The sequence below is a fragment of the Artemia franciscana genome, chromosome 9 (assembly GCF_032884065.1).
Source record: "Artemia franciscana chromosome 9, ASM3288406v1, whole genome shotgun sequence".
Classification (NCBI taxonomy): domain Eukaryota; kingdom Metazoa; phylum Arthropoda; class Branchiopoda; order Anostraca; family Artemiidae; genus Artemia; species Artemia franciscana.
This window is the reverse complement of record NC_088871.1, coordinates 43437130-43460176: the sequence shown is the minus strand read 5'-3', so window position 1 is coordinate 43460176 and position 23047 is coordinate 43437130. Positions and strand designations below refer to the sequence as shown.

Below are 23047 nucleotides of genomic sequence, written 5' to 3'. Positions count from 1 at the left end.
AATATTTACTTCTAAAATATGAATATAAACCAAAATACTTTTGAAGCGAATAGGGGATCCTTTAAAAAAGATACCAAAAAATCTGGTGCTTTTATTGCCTCAGCTGTAGTAGGAAGAATTTGAGTTTAGTAATTAGTTAAAAATAAGGATGTATATTTCAGTAAAAATACTTTGAAGTGACTGACGTTGTCTTTTTGAAAGATTTCAAGGCATCTTATTCGGAGGAGCCCAGTCTCCACTGAGCTGTTTTTTTGGTCCCGAAAGGTCTTGGACGAATCGTGGGGAAATTCCTTACATGATTTACTTGTTAACGGCAGATTTAGTCGTAGAAATACTTCCGAAGTGATGGAGAAGATGTTTTTTACAAGATTGTCAGGGAATCTAGTGTTTTGTTGGGATTTTTTAGGGGGAGGAGGGATCAAGAATGTCGCTCACAGAGTTTGTGCCAAAATTTCGAGAAAAATTTATTGAGAGAAAATAAGCTATCAATGGGCTTTTAATGACAAGTAGTAACGAGCTTAAAATATAACTCTAAAACTAGTATATCAAGCCTATCGTGACAAGGACGTGCGCTTTGTGGATACTTTAGGTCTGAGCCCCCCCCCCCCCCAAAGGAAAATGTAAGTTTTTTTCTGAATTCAAGGCTAATTGTTTTTCGAATTATGTAAAACTATTGTTTTTATTATTGGACTCCTCGAAAAAAAGTCCTGTGTACGTTTCTGATTGATTCATGGTACTGAACTCCAAGTAGAGCGCAACTCGTGTGATTACCAACCAAAACCTCATAAAATGTTCTATTGAAAATAATATATCCATCAAAGGATTTAATTTTTATCCTGATTCCAAAATCGACAAACTTATTTACATACGCCCTATTTGTCTTCCTTCTCGTCGCTATCATCACTGGCTATGCATTTTTTTCTTACATGATCGAATATGAACAATAAATTCATACGACCAAAGCCAAGCTTTACTCATGAAATTTGTCTATTTATCGAAATAGGGATTTCTCCCTCATTATTTACCGTAATAATAAAAATAAAAGATTCTAGAACCTGTGAAATCTCTAAAAAAATGTTGAGAAAAGGGAAACCCCACTAGATGCGTCATTGTGTTTAGAAAGTCAAATATGTGTGTCCATTGAGAGAAAGATCTTCACTAACACGTTATCACTAAACGGCTTATTTTTATTCTGAAGATAACGTTATCAATCCTCTCGCTTATCAGCAATTGTAGGATTTTCAGAAATTTCGACTTAATGTATGGTTGGTATCGAGATAGTTATTTTGGTGAGTTAATTATTTTACTTTTATCGTGATTTTTATTGTAGCTAACTCTCTTCTTTACTCGACGTTAGATGCATTTCCGCCACTAATCTATGTATTATTTCAATAAGAGCTTGAATGATTTATCTTTTAAAATTGCCCAGTTTAAAATATGTAATCTCTGAAATGATATAGACAGAGGCTCTGGAGGATGTGGGGTTCATTGACCTCATTATTTTTTTTACATTTAGTGGATTATGTGCTTAAAGTGAAAATTTTCGTGAATCTATTAGTTCAAGTAAGTGATTCCGTCAAAATTCAAAAAACTGCGCATTGTTTGCTATTTGCTATCTTGTTCACCGGCACAGATGCAGAAGCTTCAGGAGGTAGTTTTGGAGACAAAATCCTTTTGGAGACAAAATCCATCTAGAGTAAACGAAACCTTGAGGTCAGTGCTCCCTGACCCCCCCCCCCCCCCTCTCAGTTGATGCTCCTGTTGCCTTAACCGTCTATTCTAAACAATCAATAACTCGAAACATTTCTAAGAAATGGTTAAAAGTCGTGTTATATGCGGTAATGTTCCCTTCAGGCTGATGAACTACGACCTTTTCCAAGGAAGAAAAATTTGAATCGGTAAATTTTGAAAATTATTACAATTCTTATAATCTTATAATTTCAACTGGTAAGAGCATGGTTTGGACGGGCGGTTTGTTTTAATAGGGGGTGGGAGGGTCCCACTATTGAAAATTTTATTGGTCATTCCAAAGTCAAAAATTTTACGCACACTGTTCTTAAAATGGATATTTTTACCAAAAAGTGGTAGGAGAGTTTAAGATTATGCTACACCCCTTACCAATCCGGTGAATTTCAGGGGAGAGAGAGGCAGAACCTAAATAACCTGAAAAAAAGTTGAATTATATGGAAAATCAAGCAAATTATATTGAAAAGGAAGCAAATTATATGAAAAGTCATAAAAAATCTGGATGTTTTCTAAGGATATTTGTAGTAATGAATCTTTAATTATCGTGGTTTAATTTTTGATTCAAAAAATTCAAAGCAAAAGTGTAATGTATTGTATTAAAAATTCATCAACGAATCTCAATGTAGAAATAAATCTTTAATGTTCATTTCAGTTACCCGAAATGTATCCAGAAATATATGATTTTTTCTTTATTTTTAGCCTTTTTTACCCCTGCATGGAAAACGTACGCATGTAGTTTGTTTTTAATTGTCGAGTTCTAAAGTAAGCATTGTAGGAGGCTTATCTGTAGGGCTCTAGGTTTTTTATTTTGCACATTTATTTAACCATGTAACAAAATATTTAAACCATGCGTCATTTAGAAACCTCTTCTGTTCTTTTCTGTTCTGTTCTTTTCTGTTCAGATATTTAAAGTTACCAACAGCAAATATTTAAACCATGCGTCATTTAGAAACCTCTTTGAGTATCTTACCTGAGGGCTACATTATTCATGCAATCTCTCTATTGCATGCATTACAAGTCGACAGTCAACTTGACAATATTTGAAAGATGGGAGGGGGCTGCATGGGAATGTATAGAAAATCGTCGGTTTCACAGAATATCTAACAGTTAATGGTGACAAACTGTAGTAAGGAGTGACCCGGCTCAATAATAACCAAAACTCTAAAAAACGGAATTGTGATAAAGAGAGGACATCAAAAGAATCGTATTTTATGCTGATTTTTTTAATATACAAGTTTCATCAAGTTTAATCTTACCTATCAAAAGTTACGAGCCTGAGAAAATTTGCCCTATTTCTGAAAAAAGTGGGAAACACTCCCTAAAAGTCACAAAATCTTAATAAAAACCACACCATCAGATTCCACGTATCAGAAAACCCTACTGTAGAGGTTTCAAGGTATTATCTGCAAAACCGTGGAATTTTTTATTTTTTGCCAGAAGAAAGATAACGGATGTGTTTTTGTTTTTTTGTTGTTTTTTTCCCCAGGGGTGACCGTGTCGACTCAGTGGTCCTAGAATATCGCAAAAGGGCTCATTCTAATGGAAATTAAAAGGTCTAGTGCTCTTTCCAAGGGACCAAAAGGAATGGAGGGTAACTAGTCCCCCTGCCATGCTCATTGTTCCCCAAGGTCACCAGACCAAAATTTTGAGATAACCATTTTATTTGAGATAGTCAAAAAATCCAATAGCTGTGTCTTTGAGGATGACTCAATACCCCGCAGTCCCGGGGGATGGGCTGCAAGTTATGAACTTTGCCCATTGTCTACATATAGTATTGGTTATTGAGAAGTATACAGACGTTTTCAGGGGGTATTTTGTATGGTGAGGTTTGGGGGTTTCATCCCTTCCTCAATACCTCGCTCTATACGCTAAAGTATGTTTAGTAATTTCAGAAGAGCTATTTATTCAAATTAAACGTCCTTTGTGATACCGGGCCCATTCTTAAAGAATTAGAACAAAATTTGAACTTTAGTGTAAAGACCGAGGTATTGACGAGGGGGGTGAACCCCCTCATATACGTAATACAAATATTTGAATATAGAAGTTCGTTACATAAGTCAATTTTTAAGTTACGTATATTTATTATTGATAAAAACATTCTTAAATAAAATTAAAAGCTCTGGAAGTAAACTGGAAACAAACTGGAGGGAAACTAGCCCCCCCCCCCGTCCCTTTTTTCTCAAAATTGTCCGATAAAAAGTTTGACAAAACAATTTAGCCAAAAAAAAGTAAAACGAAAATGCAAATTTCTTTTTAATTATTCATGTACGGTGAGCCAAAATCGAAACCTCCGTTAATTAAAAAACGTTCATAAATTGAATATAAAAAAACTATTTTTTTACTGAGACTAAGTAGCAGCATTAAAACTTAAAATGAATAGAAGTTAATCTGTATGTGAAAGGGGCTGTCCCCTCCTCAACATCCCTCTTTTTACGCTAAAGTTTTTATTGTTTTAAAAAGTAGAGTTGTGACAAAGAGTCAAATTTTAGCGTAAAGAGTGGGGCGTTGAGGAGGGGACAGCCCTTTTCAAAACTTGTTATTTTTTAATTTAATTGACTTTGAGGCTACAGATGCACTCAACTTGTTTAGTAAATTGTGCTGTACAATTTGAATCTATTGTTGGTGAATTCATATTCTTACCTGATTTGTATATTCATAACCTGATTTGATTCATATTCTTTGGATTGTCCCACAAGTGACCGACCATAACGGTGTGGATCGTTTTCTCTCTTCAATGCGGCTTTTTTGGGTTGGTGAAGTAGGGCTGGAAAGCTCCATACTTTCAATTCTGAATCGTTTCCCACAGAAAATCTCGCCTTCTGGACGTCTGATCACCGTTTCTATAATGACAGTGCTCTAGGAGGTGTGCCCCTCAATAGTGTCAAGGGAGAGAGGAGCATTTCCTCCTCTAGATTTTCTGTCTCCCCCCCCCCCCTTCATCTCGAAAAATACCCGTTTTGGGGCAATTTCGTTTAAAAATGCCTCTTTTTTACTTTTATTGAAAAAATGACCAATTAACAAATTTTCTCCCCCCCCCCCCTAAGTTCGAGAAGTACATTTGGTCCCCCTGTGTGTTTTTTTGGGTTGGCACCTTAAGTGCACCCAAGCATGAGGTGCTGCCCCATCTTCATAGGCAGCAGCGCAATAGCGCTGTCTAAGTAAAGAGCGACAAGGGCAAAATGTTTTTTTTCTCCTGATTAGGATCCCTCGTATAGGAATAGTTCTCACAGAAACTTCAAATGGAGCTCACTCGATTCTTCGAGTTTTCCGTCACCCCCCAACAGCCCTCAAGGTAAGGGCTACAAGTTGTGCTAGTTGCCCATTATTAACATACAAGGTTTTTAGGGAAGGGGTGGTCGTACAAACTTCGGATTGGGGCTCAATCGACTGGAAAATCTGGAAAAAGTTGAACTAGAATCTAGTGGCCTTTCACTCGATTTCTTTATAAGAGTCGAAAGTAATTGAGTGGCAACCAGCCCCTTACCCTAAGCCTATCATTTCCCCAGACGCATCCAGTCAAAATGTTAACATAGCCATTTTGTTCAGCATAATTGAAAGGTCCAGTGATTAAGTTCTGGAAGATAACACCCTCCCAGCAGCCCTTAGGGTAAGGACTATAAGTTATACTAGTTGCCCATTAGTAACATATAAGGATTTTATAGGAGGGGTGGTCGCACAAACTTCGGACATGGCTCAATCAACTGGAAATCCCATATTCTTGCGGCCTTTTTAAGAGTCAATGGTGATCAGAGGGCAGCTATCCCCCACCCCACCCCACATCTTCTTTTCCCCAAATGTTTCTGATCACGATTGTAAGATAGCCTTTTTGTTCAATATAGTCGAAAAGAAAATATAACAATGCCTCCAGGGTTGACACAACCCACCAGAGCCGTAGGGCAACAGTTGCAAGTTATGCCCAGGGGGCATGTAAGGTTCCTGTAGAATAGGTTACCGTATAAACCCTGGATAGGACCTATTTGATAGGAAATAAGAGGTTAAGTGCCTTCTTTAAGAGTCAATAGCGATTGGAAGTCAACCAGCCCTCACCCACGCCCATCAAAATCTAATCAAATCTCTTTTTAAACAAAAATCCAATCAAAATCTCTTTTAAGACGTCTACTTTCTTCAGCATTGTTGTATGGTCTAATAATTTTGCATTAGGTAATGCCACTCCCCCTCCCCACAGTCCTCAAGGCAAGGTCTATAAGTTAGGCAATTCATTCATTGCGTACATATTGTATATGTTATTGAGAAAGGTATGCATGGCTGAACTTGACTTTCCAAAAAATACGAGGGGCATTCAGGCAAGCCTTTTAGAGAGTGTTGAACTAAATCAAAACAAGTTATGTGAATTCGGATTGTCAAAAAGGCGTACATCAGGAATGACCGAGTACATTAATTTAGAACTTCTGGAAAATTATAAGGAAGATGATCAATTGACCAAAAGAAAATATTTGCACGCTGCTGTTACTACTACATCTACAACCACTGCTACTACTACTACTACTACCACTACTAGATTCCCAATGCAGAGGTAAAATTTGAACTAAATCAAGAAACCCTATATGCATGCATATTGTCAAAAGAGCGTAACTCAAGAATTGTTTCGGGTATTAAGCTGGAACTTTCAGAGTTCCAATTGACAAAATGGTAATATATGCATGTCAGGGTTGAAAATTGTTGAAAAAGTTTCTGTAAAATACAAATAGCAAGCCAAGCGGTGGATTCTTATAGAAAAAACCGAAAAGATATAAATAAATTCCAAATAAAAAAAGAATAGATATTAATTTAAAAATACTTTTCCACAAAACGAGTTTTCAAAGAAAAGTAAAGTGCTGCATTAAACCAAAAATTAACAGAAATCAAGTCAAATGATCTTCTAAGCATAAAACTACCACAAATCACCATCAATAAATAAAGGAAACCCAAAATGAGCAAAAATAACATGAATAGGGCTGACAACCCCCCTTCCCTTCTCGAGACCAGAACATAATTTGCACATTACTGAAAACAAAATACATTTAAGGAATAAATGTCAGTACGTATATATTAAACTAACAATCAATGGTCATTCGTTTTTTCAGTAAAATGCAAATTATGGTCTGGCCTTGCGAAGGCATTGGGGATGTCAACCCTAAACATGCTAATTTTTGCTCATTTTGGGTTTGCCGGTTTTTTTTGTAAGATCTTTTCGTTTTGGGCTCTACTTATTTATTGATAGTGATGTGTGGTAGTTTTACACTTGGAAGATTATCTGACTTTATTTCTGTCCAATTTTTTGTTTAATAAAGCTCTTTACTTTTCTTTGATAAAAACGGCCTTGTGGAATTTTTTTTTTTAACTCATTATGCAAAGAGACAGTCTGTGAAACCGTATATTAATTATTTAACGCTGGCACTGATCTCGGCTGCAATGCTTACTTGACAGGCAATCTATTAATGAACGAGCCTGTGTATCCTAAGCGTACAGTATACATATTTTTACCGAAAATTTTGCTCTAACTGAAACATATATGTAGAATATCTTTTTAGCAAATTATATGGTGCTAGCAGGATAAACCCCAACAACAGGGAAAACGATAGGGATTTTTTTTAAGACATTCAAACTTACTCAAAAACAAATGAATTTAAGTTTTGAGTTTCATTTGAGTTTTGAGTAAGTTTTGTAAGTTGCATTGGTGATTTCTCTTTTCATGATAATTAGGTGCACAAATCCATGAAGGATTGGGAAATAAAACTTACTTTAGAAAGCGATTTTTTTTTCGCCAAAGCGCAAGATAAACCACAAAAGTGAGCGGCTAAGGGTTGGCAACCCCCCTCCTACTTAGGATACTTTTGCTCAACTTCAGCTGTGATATTCCTCTTTATTTTCATGACCAACCGCTAATTTGTTTAGCTCAATTGTCAACTATCGTTATATCAGAACTTCTAGACCGATATCAGGTACCAAAAGAATCTTTAGGCAGGGTATGAGAAACAAATTTATCTACTAATTACTTTGCTTTAGAGCTTACTTCAGAAAACGATCTTTTTTGCCAAAGCACATGATAAACCACAAAAGTGAGGGGATCCGGGCTGGCAACCCCCTTCGGCTTAAGGCACGCGGCAGGATTCTGTATGTGGATTCTCAATATCGCTTGTCTTAGCGTTTGTAGTTATAGTCTGCGGCTTGCCGCAGACAATTTAAGGTCTTTTCAGGACAGTCTTTTCAAAGATGTTTGATTATTGAAGCAAATCTTATCTTTAACAACGATTTCTACTAAGCTTCAACCTTTTGGTTTTCTATTTTAAGGCTTTTGAATCGTTGTAATGTAAATATTTTCACAGTTACCAGTTTTTTGCTCTTTAAGCAATTTGATGAAGACTTCTCTATACGTGAAAATCTTCAATTTTTACACATAATTGTGGCATCATTAGTGTGGCACATAAGTGTGGCAGTATTGCATCATTGGAATACTGATGTATCTATAAATCACGTCACTCACATAATTTCTTTTTTTCCAAATTTAAAGCTCTTAACCAATTTTCTTGAACTTCTGACCTATCTAGATTGTTTTGTTAGGCCAAAATTTATATCAGAATGCCAATTTTCCCGAAAAATATTGAGAAAAATTTTGAGAAAAAATACATACATACATACACAATTATTGCTCGTTATAAAGATGGTATATTAGTTCTTTAGTCCTTTAGAAGGTCAGAAAGGGCAAAGCCAATTTTTTAATGATGCTCAAAGAGTAATTGCTATACACGACATTTTTGTTCTTCTTCCATATCTCGAGAAAACATGACCTATGCTAACTGATAAAGCCCTTATCAATAAATTCGTGTTTATATCTATCATGCCGTCTGTCATTAAATTTGATTTTTATATTCCTGTCGAATTTTATTTTCATTAATCTTATCGCCTGTTATCAGTTCGTTTCTCAATCCAAAACAAACTGATAAAACTTTTATCAATTGGATTTTTTTCTTTTTTTAATCAGTTTCGATTGCCTTATTCGGAGTTTCCATTTGTTGCGTAAGTACTTTGTTCAGATTAGACCCTTCTACTATCCACATTCGTATCAAAATCTTTGCTTGAATTAGAAGTGGCTGAACACATTTTTTTCTCTACAAAAAAAAAACTTAGCAATTAAAATTAGACCATAAATAGGAAGCCTGAAAAGGGGCTCTTTATTTTTAATGTTCATATTAAATTAATTCTATACAATTAGAGTTGTACAAAAAATAAATTTATATAATTGAAAATTTAAAAATAGAAACAAGTTTATATAGATATTTCCACAGCTCAGACTAGATTGAGAAATTAAATATATATTCGTTTACCAAAAAAAAAGTTTTTCAAAGAAAAGTAAAGAGCCATATTTAAAACTTAGAGTAGTAGAAATAAAACGGTATAATATCCGAACTCAGAAGGATCATAGCTTATAATTAATGAATAAAAGAAATCCAAAACGAACAAAAATCAAAATGATCAAACGAAAGATAAAGATAACGTATTCTGGTGAAAATGAATAGATAAATCTAAAAGCAAAAAGAAGTTAAAATTAGTTTTCAAGTCAAACTTAAAACGAACAGAGAATGCCACAAGTTAATTAGGTCGATCAAGTTTCTCCGGCCTATGCGAAATAGTTAGGGAAAAAACAAATAAATTAAAAAACAGTGTATAGAAGTCATATGGTTTTTACCTTGGTGGTTCTACAACGATGACTCTGATAAAATTAGACAATTTAGAGTTAACAGCGATTCTCCATGTGGGGAAATCTTGCAACAGGGGATTTTTTTTGCGGGGGGGGGATTCTCTGGGGAAAAATTACACTCCCTCCAGAAAGATGATACTGTGTTTGTCCTGGAGTTGGAAACTATTGACTTTTCTGATAAATTAGTTATAAATCCTTATAATGAAATTTAGCAATTAATTTAGAAAGTCCTCATCTGCTTCAAAATTTGAACAAGGGAGATCATCTTAAATTTCCAAATTTATCTACTTGTGAGTTCATTTTTGAAAAGAATATTCTTTAGTTCTTTCATTTTGTTTCTTTTTTTAGTAATACTTTCAAATGCAATATTGATTTATTAGTTAACATTACTTAAATTAATCAATTAAATTCATTAAAAATTGTTCTCAATGAAATTCTGCTAATCGAGGCTTCTTCTTACTCAACTGAAAAATGGGAGAAATACTCTGAACTTATCTCTAAAAGCAGCACCAGGCTAGCTGCCAAAAATCTACAAGTCAAACAGTTCGTGGTAAAGAACTGTAGTAAGGAGCGACCCGGCTCAATAGTAACCGAAACTCTAAAAAATGGAATTTTGATACCAATAGTTATATCAAAAGAATTGCATTTTCATACTGATTTTAAATATATAGATTTCATCAAGATCAGTTATACCCATCAAAAGTTACGAGCCTGAGAAAATTTGCCTCATTTTAGAAAATAGGGGAAAACACCGCCTAAAAGTCATACGATCTTAACGAAAATACACATCATCAGATTCAACATATCAGAGAACCTTATTGTAGAAGTTTCAAGCTCCTATCTACAAAAATGTGGAATTTTGTATTTTTTTGCCAGAAGACAGATCACGGATGCGTGTTTATTTGTTTTTTTTTTTGTTGTTTTTTTTTCCCAGGGGTGATCGTATCGACTGATTGGTCCTAGAATGTCGCGAGAGGGTTCATTCTAACGGAAATTGAAAGTTCTAGTTTCATTTTAAGTGACAAAAAAATTGGAGGGCACCTAGGCCCCCTCCCACGCTCATTTTTTCCCAAAAGTCACCGGATAAAAATTCAGAGATAGCCATTTTATTCACCATAGTCGAAAAACCTAAAAACTATGTCTTTAGGGACGACTTACTCCCCCGCAGCCCCGGTGGGAGGGGCTGCAAGTTACAAACTTTGACCTGTGTTTACATATAGTAATGGTTACTGGGAAGTGTACAGGTGTTTTCAGGGGGATTTTTTTGGTTTAGGAGGGAGACTTGAGGCGGGGGTTACGTGGGAGGATATTTCCATGGAGAAAATTCTCATGGGGGAAGAGAATTTCAATGAAGGGGGCGAAGGATTTTCTATCATTATTTGAAAAAAACAATGAAAAAATAAATATGAAAAGTTTTTTCTACTGAAAGTAAGGAGCAATATTAAAACTTAAAACGAACAAAAATTATTACGCATATGAGGGGTTTACCTCCTCGTTATACCTAACTCTTTACGCTAAAGTATTTTTAGTAATTTCAACTATTTATTCTACGGCCTTTGTGATTGAGAGGTCATTCTTAAGGAATTGGGACAAAATCTAAGCCTTAGTGTAAAGAGCGAGGTATCCACGAGGGTTGAACACCCTCATATACGCAGTAAAAACATACGAATATAGAAGGTCCTCATGTAAGTTAATTCGTAAGTTACGTATACTTTTTATCAATGAAAACGTTTTTAAAAAATTAAAGTTCTAGTTACTTTTTTAAGTAATTAAAAACTTGGAGGACAACTAGGCCTCCTCCCTCGCTCCTTTTTTCTCAAAATCAATGTATTAATTGTAATTAATTAATATGTAAATTTCGTTTTGATTATTTATGTGCTGAGAGCCAAGATCAAAACATGCATTAATTCAAAAACGCCCAGAAATTAAATAAAAGAAAAACAAGTTTTTTTAAATGAAAGTAAGGAGCAACATTAATAACTTAAAACAAACAGAAATTTCTCCGTATATGAAACTTTTCCTCCTCAACGCCCCGCTCTTTACGCTAGAGTTTGACTCTTTCTCTTAACTCTTAAAAAAAAGTTAACTCTACCTCTACTTGGGTTTCACTTAACTCTACTTTTTAAAACAGTAAAAAACTTTAGCGTAAAGAGCGGGGCGTTGAGGAGGAAAAGGCCCTTTCATATATGCAGTAATTTCTGTTCGTTTTAGGTTGTAATGTCGCTCCTTACTTTCATTAGAAAAAACTTTTTTTTAAGAGTTAAGGGAAAGAGTCAAACTTTAGCGTAAAGAGCGGGGCGTTGAGGAGGAACAGCCCCTTTCATATACGGAGAAATTTCTGTTCGTTTTAATTTGTAATGTTGCTCCTTACTTTCATTTAAAAAAACTGGTTTTTTATTTAATTTCATAAGAAACCGTTTATATGACCTGAAATCTATGCCGACTATCGATGATCTGACTGTGCTGAATAAAATGGCTACCTCAGAATTTTGATCCAATGACTTTGGGGAAAAAAATGAGCGTGGGACCAATGAGGATGTAACAATGATTATAAACGTTTCAGATTTGTCGTAAGCGACCTTTTTTAATTATCATATTTTGAGTATGTACACGTTGCATATGCGTCAAAAAATTTCCAACATTAGACAATAGGGTAATAGGAAGAAACAGAACCATCAAGTATTGTTTTACTTTTACTAATGACAAAAAATTCCTACTTTTCATTCCTTATGGAAATAAAATATAAAAAAAAACAAGTTTTCTCAACTGGACACAAGGATCAACATTAAAACGAACAGAAATTATTATATATATGAGGGGGTTTGCCCCCTCGTCAGTACCTCACTCTTTACGCTAAAGTTCGAATTTTTTTCCAATTCCTTAAGAATGGCCCCTGTATCACAAAGGCTGTTTAGTTAGAATAGATAGCTCTTTTGAAAGTACTGAAAATACTTTAGCGTAAAAATCGAGGTATTGACGAGGGGTCAAACCTCCTCATATGCGCAATAAGTTCTGTTCGATTTAAGTTTTAATGTTGCTCCTTACTTTCAGTTGAAAAAACTTGATTTTCATTTGATTTCTGATCATTTTATGAATAATGCTGGGAAAACCGGCACCCCCTTCATGGAAATTTCTCTTTCCCCATGAAAAATTTCTCCAAGGAAGTATCCTTCCACGTAACTCCCTTCCTCCAAACCAGAAAAAAATTAAAACCAAACCCCTCACCAGAAAAAGTTCTCCCCGAAAACTTTTGTAAACTTCCTAATAACCAATACTACATGTAAACAATGGGCATAAGTTCAGAACTTGCAGCCCTTCCCCAGGGGTCTGTTCGGGATTAAGTCGTCCTCAGGTACATGGTTATTAAATTTTTCGACTATGCTGAACAAAATGACTATCTCAAAATTTTGATCCGGCGACTTTGGGGAAAACGAGCGCGGGAGGGCGCCTAGTTGCCCCCAATTTGTTTGTTCACTTAAAAAGAGCACTAGATAGTTTTTGTCAGAATGAGCCCTCTTGCGATATTATGGGGCCACTGGGTCGACACGATCACCCACTCCTGGGAAAAAAAAACACGAAAAACAAATAGGCACGCATCCGTGATCCTTCTTCTGGCAAAAAATACAGAATTCGACATTTTTGCAAATACGAGCTTGAAGCCTCTACAGTAGGGTTCTCTGATACGCTGAATCTGATTGTCATTAGGATTCTATGACTTTTAGGGGATATTTCCCTCTTTTTTTGAAAGTAGGGCTAATTTTTGAAATTAGATGAAACTTATATAATTAAAACCAGCAAAAAAATCCGATTCTTTTGATGTATCTATTGGTATCAAAATTCCGTTTTTTAGAGATTCGGTTACTATTGAGCCAGGTTGCTCCTTACTTACAGTTCGTTACCACGAACTGTTTTATACGCCAACTTCAGACAAGCACTAATAATTTTAAACAGAATGGGGATATTACATTGAAAGTTTTTTCAAAACTAAATTTAGGATCCCGTTCAGGCCAGCTCCTTTCATTGAGCTTGTATTCCTTATAATTTGCTGTAATTAAGGCAGACTAACATCGTTTACTCTGTTTACGCTGTTATTTAACACGATTGAAACTTTTTGCCTAAAACAACGATGAAACTCACTGTCACTCATCACGGTGCAACCATCTGGAGAAAAGTTCTTTTCCTGTTCCATGCACTGAGATTGTATGTGTTCCGCCATCTCTCTTAATGTGGATCGACCGTTCAACACTTGCCGGACTTGCATATTCGATGTACTATGTGCCAGGGATCAGAACTGCCTTTGGTTAACAAAAAGTTTTTCCGGACCTCTAATTTGCCTTTTAGGATTGCAGATTTTTATTTTTTCTTGAGTACTTTTCACATTTACGCTGTCATTCATGGGATACTGTGTACTTGGAGGTGGCGGTATTCTCATCTAAGAATTCTTAGCTCCTGACTCCGCCACCTGACATATGTTCCTTGGCATACATTTCGTCCATAGAATGTGGTCGAGAAAACAATAACTATGTGGTATCACTTGCCAAAAGCTGGTGTAAGCCACCAGCTTTGACCAGGAATAATTATGGTTCCTCCGATGATTCCAATGGTTTTCTTTGATGATTTTTATCTTTTTTTCATAAGCTTTTGGGCGCCCTGAAAGGCTACTGGTATTACCAAATATTCTGTTAAGGGTTAAATTCTGTGGAGCCCACCTTCTAAGATTTTTTTTTTGTTAGTCCTTAATCTGCATTTTTACCCCATTTTTGATGAAAGAGGCAGGGAAAGACATAGAGACTAATATTTTGGTCAATATTAGGTGATTTTCTACGGTCCTGGCGACTCAATAACACTGCTAAAGTAAATAGTGGAGTGGGCTGTATCCATTGTTTACTTATTTAATGAACTTTTCTCTTATCCACTTCGTTAGGAATGGAAACTTTGGAAGTGGCTCATTTGGTAGGAAATTGAAAGTTCTAGTGGCCTTTTTATAACAGAAGTGATTGGAGGGCAAATGAACCCCATAGCTATACCTCATTATAATCTCCCCTTTTCATATAGTATTTGCTATTCGAAAGGTAACGTTTACCTTCTTACTTCAGTAACGAAACAGTAACTACAGCTGTTCGTACTTTGTTATGTCTACTACGGATTAATTGTGAGTCACAGAGCTGAATAGATGATAGCACGGATTTTTAAATGACGTTTTTCTTGCTGCATTAGATGATTAAAGAGGAGTGTTTTTTTCTTTATCGTTTTCATTACTTCCTTCACACAATAAAGCAACATAGATATGTCATTGCTACAGCGTTTGGACCTTATTGCATTTATCAACTGTAACTAATGAAATGCTACTTCAGAATACCGATATTTCAGTCATTATTGAAGGATTCCAGAATAATCAAGACCAGTATTATATTGACGAACCTGTAATAACATTGACTGTTCTTCATTTCTTCCGACCCCGGAATGAAGATTGGACTAAAAAAATTGTAGCAAGAAGGTCAAAATACGATCTAAAGGGAAACAAAGGTTTTGAAACTTCGTGGTGGCAAAGAGTGAACAGGGCTACCACCACGATCAGTTACCAAGGTGTTACAACTACTAAACGTTGCGGGCTACAAAGTGATTTTTAGTCAAAAACTTTACTGTAGTAGTGCTAAAATAGTACTTCCGTGCTATTTTAACACTTTCTTTCTACGGGCTGCAACCCTGAGCACATTTTATATATATATATATATATATATATATATATATATATATATATATATATATATATATATATATATATAAAGTGTTTTTTAGTCAAAAAATTGACTAAATTATAAATTAATATTGTGACCCTGAGGGTGAATCATTGCTCATAAAAGGTACCTATATCATTTCATAGGGAAGCTGTGACGCTCATATATATATATATATATATATATATATATATATATATATATATATATATATATATATATATATATATATATATATATATATATATATATATATATATATATATATATATATATATATATATATGCATATATATATATATATATATATATATATATATATATATATATATATATATATATATATATATATATATATATATATATATATATATATATATATAAAGTATTTTTTAGTCAAAAAATTGACTAAATTATAAATTAATATTGTGACCCTGAGGGTGAATCATTGCTCATAAAAGGTACCTATACAATTTCATAGGGAAGCTGTGACGCGGACAACAAACGATTTTATAAGTTCCGTATGTGTAAACGTACTCTGGGATGAAGATTATGCTGATTGATACATACTCTGAGATTGGTTATGCTGATTGATCAAGATGAGGATAAGCATTCTTGATCAACTCAACATTTCAAAAATTGATTGTTCTAATATTGTGAATTTATATTTAAAATTAGATCCTGACTAAGTTTAAAGTAATTTGAACAATGTATTTACGCTAGATTTGATTGTCTTAAAAAACTACTTGAAATAAAAATTGTCCATTGTACAATTTTTAAAAGTTTACCAAAGTTCTGTAAAATGTTTCTAAAAAGTTTTTAAAAGGCATTATTCGCAAAATATCACATCAAAAGATCCTTTTCGAATTTACTGTTTTAAACTTAGAAAAATACAAAGACTCTCTTTAACAAACCAACGCGATTTGGAGAATTTAAGAGAGAGAAAACGGGCATAAGTTAAATAAAACAGTGAAACAAAACATCAACAAACTTTAAATAGTAAAGTTGCAAGTATTTTAACTCTACATTCGGGATCCCTTATCAACGGTAAACAAATTAAAGTTAACTTAAATTAAACGCAACATATAAAGAACAACAAAACTAAAACACACAAAAAAAACAAATAAATAAATAAAGCAGATCTTAATAACAACCAAAATCCTGCAATCACTGTAAAAGCCTAAATAAGCACACAGAAAAGACTAAAGGCTGTTACTAGTTCACTAGATTGCTTCTTGTGTAATTTCAGATTGGCAATGAGATATATGTTGCGTGTAATTTAATTTAACTTTAATTTGTTCTTTCCGTACATAAAGGCTCCCAGGCGTGAAGTCAAAATATTCAAATTTTTGATATTTAAAGTTTGTTGTTGTTTTTCTTTCTTTTTTTTCTTTTTTGTTCCACTTTTTTCTCTTTTAAATGCTGTAAATGGAAAAGCAGTGTGGGCTAACACGTTGTTTAGGGGGACCATTTTAAAAGTATAGATTTAACTATACCTGACAACTTTCTCTTATGGAACAACATCAAGGAGTTCTGACCCAATTGGAGAGCCGAGACCAAACATACCTCTCTGTTCTACCAAAATGCGTTTGCACTGAGTAAATAGCGACATTAGGTTTCTAGGGCTGAGGAGGGGATATAATTACTCTGGATGTGTACTTGTTAGACACTTCATCGTTTTTGGACAAAAGGGCTATCCAAAAGTTACGCTGAGAAGCAACTGGTATATAGGGAGGCACCAAGGAACACATTTTGCCTTGGAGGACCCTGTGAAAGGCTTCTGTTATATGCAAAGACCATTAGAAGATTTATTTTCATTCTATTGAGCCTGGCTTCAAATGTTCACGACATTCCATTCATAGAAAAAAAAAATAACTAAGTGACATTACTTGGCAAAGCTGTTTTGAGCCACCTGTTCTGACACAGAAAAATTGTGATTCCTCAGGTGGTTCAAATAGTCCACTCCAGTGATTTATACCTTTTTCAAAAATTTTGGCAGCTCTGAATTGTTTCTAATATGACCTAATTTTTTTGCTAAAACTTGAATTCCGTAGAACTCAGTTTATCATCTTATTTTTCTTATTTTATGGTCCCTAGTTTGTATCTTAACCCTTATTTTGGATAAAGAGGATAGAGAGAGACATAGGAACTAAAATTTTGGCAAGACCTATGATGTGATTTTCTACTGTCCCGGTGACACAATAGCACTGCCTAAGGAAAGAATGAAGTAAACTGCATGTAGTTTTTATTCACTTACTTACATTTTCACCAAATCATTTTGTATGGAATAAGTCGTCTTAGAAACCTCTGAATGTGCATACTCGGTATGAAATTGAATATTCTAGAAATTTTTTTTATAAACCAAATGTTTGGGCAACCAAATCTCCCACCGATTCCTATTTTTACTTTCCTAGCTGATACCAACGACTGTTTGAACCTTGAAACATGAACTACAGATTAACTGCGAGTCACAAAGTTCAAACACCGATAGCACGTATTTTTAGTGATTTTTTCCTTGCTGGGGTACATGAACATAGAGGTTTTTCAACCGTGTATCGCTGACATGACTTTTCGCACAGTAAGGTACAATTGGCATTTCATTACTTACCCGTTCGGACTTTGGTTTTGATTACTTTAGTTACTAATGAGGTCTTAGCGTTGCTACTTCTGCAAGCGTCATTAATAAAATCAAATACACTTTGCCTACTTGGGCATGAATTTTACATTTTTAAGGGATTTTAAGACTTTTCAGCTATTTAATTAAATGTAATAGACGGAGTAAAAATCAGGGAAAACTTTCTAAAAATGACTACGTTTAGGTTGTTCAATTATGCGGACTGCTAATGATTGTGTTATATATTCAATAAGAAAGGTACAGAGACATCCTAACTCTATTTAAATAGGTAATTGTTATAACCATTTTTTTCATTCTTCTCCAAAATACTTGCTAAAATGAATATCAGCACAATTTTATTTTCTGAACATCTTTCGACATTTTTTTTTCTTTCTCTCTTTTTCTCTTTCCAGTTAATTCGTTACTAATTAAAGCTGTTTTACTTAATAGTTAGATGATTAATTTTAATTGTAGTTTAAGTTTCCAACAATATTTTATTTCCTCTTTTTCTTCTATTTGCCTGGGTTTTACCTTTTCAGTTGTTTACTTGTGTGGTTAAGCTCATTTCTCAATCTTTATATGTTTATACTTTACCCTCCCTTTTAGTATAAAAGATATGTCACTTTTTACTTCTTTTTCTTCTTTGTTTGGTTTTCTTTTTCATGACTTCCATATATCAGCAAGTGATTCTAAATTGTAGCCCCGCTCTTTGGGCAAATGTTTCAATTGAGATTTTACTTGTTAAACACTTTGATCTCGATCTCTGCAAGCATACATTGGGGATCTTACATGGCAACATACACACCATTGAAGAAAGCTTATGATTTTCCTTCCTTCATGTTTCCCAGTGGAGGCAACACAAATTCCTTTTAAAAGAGGTGACCGATTTCCCTCGAGGGGTGGGGGTTTTCGACTAAGTGTTTTGCTCTTTATCAAATACCTATCAAAATATATAATAAAAATTCAGGAAAAGAGTGATTGTTACTTCCTAAGTCTCTTTCCACGCTTTGTTTCAACATCTTCATCGCTTTGCGTTGATTCAATATCACTTAGAAGTGTATTATTTAATATTTGGGAAATCCTTGTGTTACCAGAGTTCATTTGTTTCTGTTCTCTATTTTTTGTCTAGATTTTCTCTTTTTAAGTCTTTGCTTGTGTGTCTTAGTTCGTCTTTCCCTTTTCATATATTTATAGTAACCCTTTCTCGTAATCCAACCCAAATTTATACTTGTTCTTTTTTATAACTGTTGTCTTCTTTTTGTGTTCTGTTTCCCAGATTCGTTTTAAATCTTGGTTTTTGTCTTTGGCCATATTTTTCCAAATTTTTTACTGTTTGAAAATCAGATCCCACTTACTGCAAGTAAGATTTATTTTTGATTAATGCCAATTTCAGGCGCTAGGGATTTTTCCCAAAATCCTTTAAGGATTTTATTGCTAATTTTGACTTGAATTTTTTAAAATAGCCCATAGAGTTTAAGGGGACTGTTAAAATTTTCTAGAGTATTTTCCTCCAAAAACAAAACCTCATCTGGTTTCGCATACAAATTTAATTTCAAAGTAGCAGAAAAGATCTTAACGAATTATTTTCAAAATGCTATGTGTGTGTGGGCTTAGTATAAGTTTTCTGTTCCTTTACAAAGTCATGTTAAAATAAAGTAAATTCAACTTCATAAAGCAATCCTGTTCCTTAACAAAGCACATGTTAAAATAAAGTAAATTCAACTTCAGAAAACAGGTCATTAAAGCAACTCGGAAAAAGAGTTGTGGCCACTTTTAAATCTCCTTCAACAGGTAGTTTTCTTTTTTTCTTCGTTTTTTTATGCAAATCCTAAAGTGAGGATAAAGAAATTCAAAATTTTAAAAGTTAAATTTTCACGTTACCTGAGTTTGAATGTCACATAAAATTTCCTTTTTTATTCTCATTACCTAGATTTTATCTTTTTAGCTATATTTGTGGGGTTTAGTTTCTGTTTCAGGTAAATAAGTTACGTCCACCCTCTTCTGGGATAATAGAATAACACTTCTTATAATCAGAGGAAGAAATAACCTCACGGTTTTTTCTTTTTTTAATATTCCACAGATGGTTTTACCAATTGCATATTTTTACTCGGCTTATGATAGGCTTAGACACAAACATATACGCAGAATTTTTTTCTAAGGGAGGGGGAGCAATCTTTAAAAAAATATTTTAATAGTTCTATAATAACTGCCTTCAAATTTGGAGAAATAAGATTTCGATGGACTTAGGCCCCATGGTATGGCATTCAGAAATTAAAAATTGGATTTCTATAAAAAAAATCCTATGAAGAGTTTTGCTATTTTTGACTTGGCAATTTTCCCGAATTTCTGTAAAATTTCTCTTAATAACATTAAATATTTTTGAAGAGTTTTAAGATACTAAAGTCTGTAAAAACCTTTAAGCTTTTTTCTGTAATCATGTCATGGTAAACATTTATCCATAGATATCTTACTAGTATATATCCAAGGTTCTACAAGATATGTCACTACAAACAGGTATGGGTTCTGGTCATGGACCTGGCACTTGCTCTTAGGCACATATTTCATACAGTCACTATCACACCTAGAGATGGTTTCACAAATTTTTGATCTTTTAAGATAAATACCAGAATCGTTTACTAAACTGTTCTCAAAGGGAGTATCATCAGAGCTTATACGTTCAGTCATACATAGACCCTCTTCGATCCTCTATCCTCGATCTTCATTCTATTCATCCTCTATTAGCGAACAGCTGATTAAATGTCTTTGATAATTTGACTCGGAATTCTGAAAAAGTCAGATACTATTTTTAGGTGTGAAAATTACAATACGGATTAAAATTTCTAGAACCGAATATATTCATTGAATTAACATGATTGAAGTTAAAGCAAATGAAGTAACAAATTCAAGAATAAGTAAATATAAATGTTAATAGATATTGTTTTCTTTCTAGCTTGTTTCATATGGAAGTTAAATTCACGACAACAACTTGTCACTCCAGACCTATTACTGTGCCATGGTCCCCCCATACTAGCATGCCTTCCCCGTACAATATTCGTGACAAAACTGTTCCTGCTCATTTTTGTCATATTGTGAAGAAACGAGTACTGTCAAAATCTTCATCTGAAGACATTGGCTTGGAGTTTCTACAGCGGCTTCCTACAAAAGGATCTCACGTAAATGCGGCAAAATCTTCTAGCATTCCAGTTAAGAAGGCATCCACTTCTAATGTTATACCAAGTCGTCATCACTTTGCACCAACTACCTTTACAAAACCCTATCTCGGCTTATATGACCCAGATACGGTTATAAATACAATTGCTGCGAGCTCTGCTAACATTCCCAAAAACCGCCTTCTGCACTGCGGTGGTGGTATTGTGTATCCTTCACCGGAGATAAAGCGATCAAGGATACCAGATAATCCGACATTTAAAATTGACTGGACAAATAATAAGATCCATTCTCCGGATTCTAAACAGCAACCAACTATTTCAAAGCAGCATGCGCGTTCGAAGTCTGTGCTTCAGAGAACACTAAGTGTGCCTTATCAAAGTCCTGAAGTTGTGATGCTAAAAAGAGCACCAAGTGAGCCAATTGTGATATCTGACTCCCAAGATAGTGAAGGAAAAACTGAATTTCATGAAGTACCTTCGTTACAAACCACAAAATTAGAAAAAGTTGATAGGCAGATGATGTCTGAAGAAAAATCCCCTCCTGAAAAAATAAAAGAAAACCTTAGATCCAATGAAAAAAAGGCTGATACGGTTCTACAGCCTCCAAAGAAACGTGCCTACCTCGAGCCAACAGAGGAATCTTCTTCTGAGTTCCCAAAACCAGAAACGAAACCAGAACCAAAACTACGAGTCAAAACTAATTTATGTGACGAAAAAACTAGTCACCGAAATGGCTTTCTAAATCCACTCGAAATACGAATAGAAGTAGCTCAAAATTCTCCATCAAGGGTAATATTCGAAAAACCAACTCAGATTCAGTCTCTTATAAGAACTTCAAAGTGTAAAGACTTAGATTATATACAGAACAATGCATATACTAACATTCGATATTCTCTGGACAAGCGTGACATTATGAGAAACTCTATTGAAGAGAAGGTTGTACTATGTAAAGAGCGCGCAGAGAAATTGCGCTGCACGCTGTTAAGTGTTATGCACGCTCTGCTTGGACCGAAACGAATGGAAACTTTAGGGTTTCCAAGTAAATCCACGGATGAAATGCTTATAGAAGTGCTTCGTTGCGCTGATTTGTCTCCGAAATTAGGTATTAGCTATTCTCATTTAAGAGAGAATACCAAATTATTGCTATCGCTACTGATGATAAATGACAAAAATACAAATGGAAGTAGCTGGGAAAGCTTAGACCCGGAGGAGGTTTTAGAAGAAATATACATAAGAGGTAAGAGAATGGGATCAGAAAGAGTTGTAGATTAGGAAATAATAAGTAATTTACGGCTCTTTCTTGCAGTTTGTAAAAATTGTTAAGTATGACAATTATGAGAAATTTATTGTATTTTTATTCATCTTTAATAGAAGTTTTGATCGAAAAAAAGGCTTAAAAAAGGAAAAGACTTGAAGCCTCTTTAAATTCATGATCATAAAAATAAACTTCAGCTTATTTGAACAAAAATGATGACTTTCTTGATTCATCCTAACTTTATCACAAAAGAAGTTGAAATTTTTGCTGGCAAGGCACTGTAAATAGTGAAATAAAATATGATTCAAAAAATTTATCAAAACTAAGTGGTAAACAGTGATTTGTGAAAAATAGCCAGTTCTTGCGTTTTAGTTAAAATTTTGATTAAAAAATAATTTATTCTTATTATAAAAATAAAAGGAAGATCAGCTTCGTCAACTTGCTATTATTAGACTTACTTTCTGTCAAATAATGCCTATTACAAAGTCAATGTAGTTCCAGCTCAATATCTTAACAAAACAAATTAAATATAAATTTATTGGCCCGTTTTAGACCTTGTAGATGTAGCCCAAGATTGTCACAAAAAAAATGAATGCTCTGCAATTAATTTTATCACAACAAATCAAATATGAATAGTTCAGAGGATTATAACGAAATTCTTGCAACCAAACAGTAAGAAACGAACTGTCAAAAAGTCTGACCTTTTTATTTGAAATAATTCAAAGTTTTAACCCCAAAAATTATTCATGCTATTACTTAAAGAGAAGGGTTTGTAATTTGTTTAATTTATTAAATTTACAATTAAACTTTAACTTCAAATTGTGC

At 34.1% G+C, this 23047-nt stretch overlaps 1 protein-coding gene across 2 annotated transcripts in view; it reads left to right on the top strand.

The window, feature by feature from the left end:
- The first annotated feature begins 1257 nt into the window (after positions 1 to 1257).
- The window catches only part of LOC136031450 (uncharacterized), a 30930-nt gene continuing 9140 nt past the window's right edge, over positions 1258 to 23047 (top strand). Inside the window, exons 1-2 of one of the 2 annotated variants that reach the window (XM_065711048.1) lie at positions 1258 to 1289; positions 20748 to 22204. In XM_065711048.1, coding sequence (XP_065567120.1) covers positions 20758 to 22204 — 1447 coding nt within the window. In that variant the 5' untranslated portion in view covers positions 1258 to 1289; positions 20748 to 20757. Of the gene's footprint in view, positions 1290 to 8607; positions 8764 to 20747; positions 22205 to 23047 lie in introns of those variants that run through there. The other variant, XM_065711049.1, reaches the window with a different exon arrangement.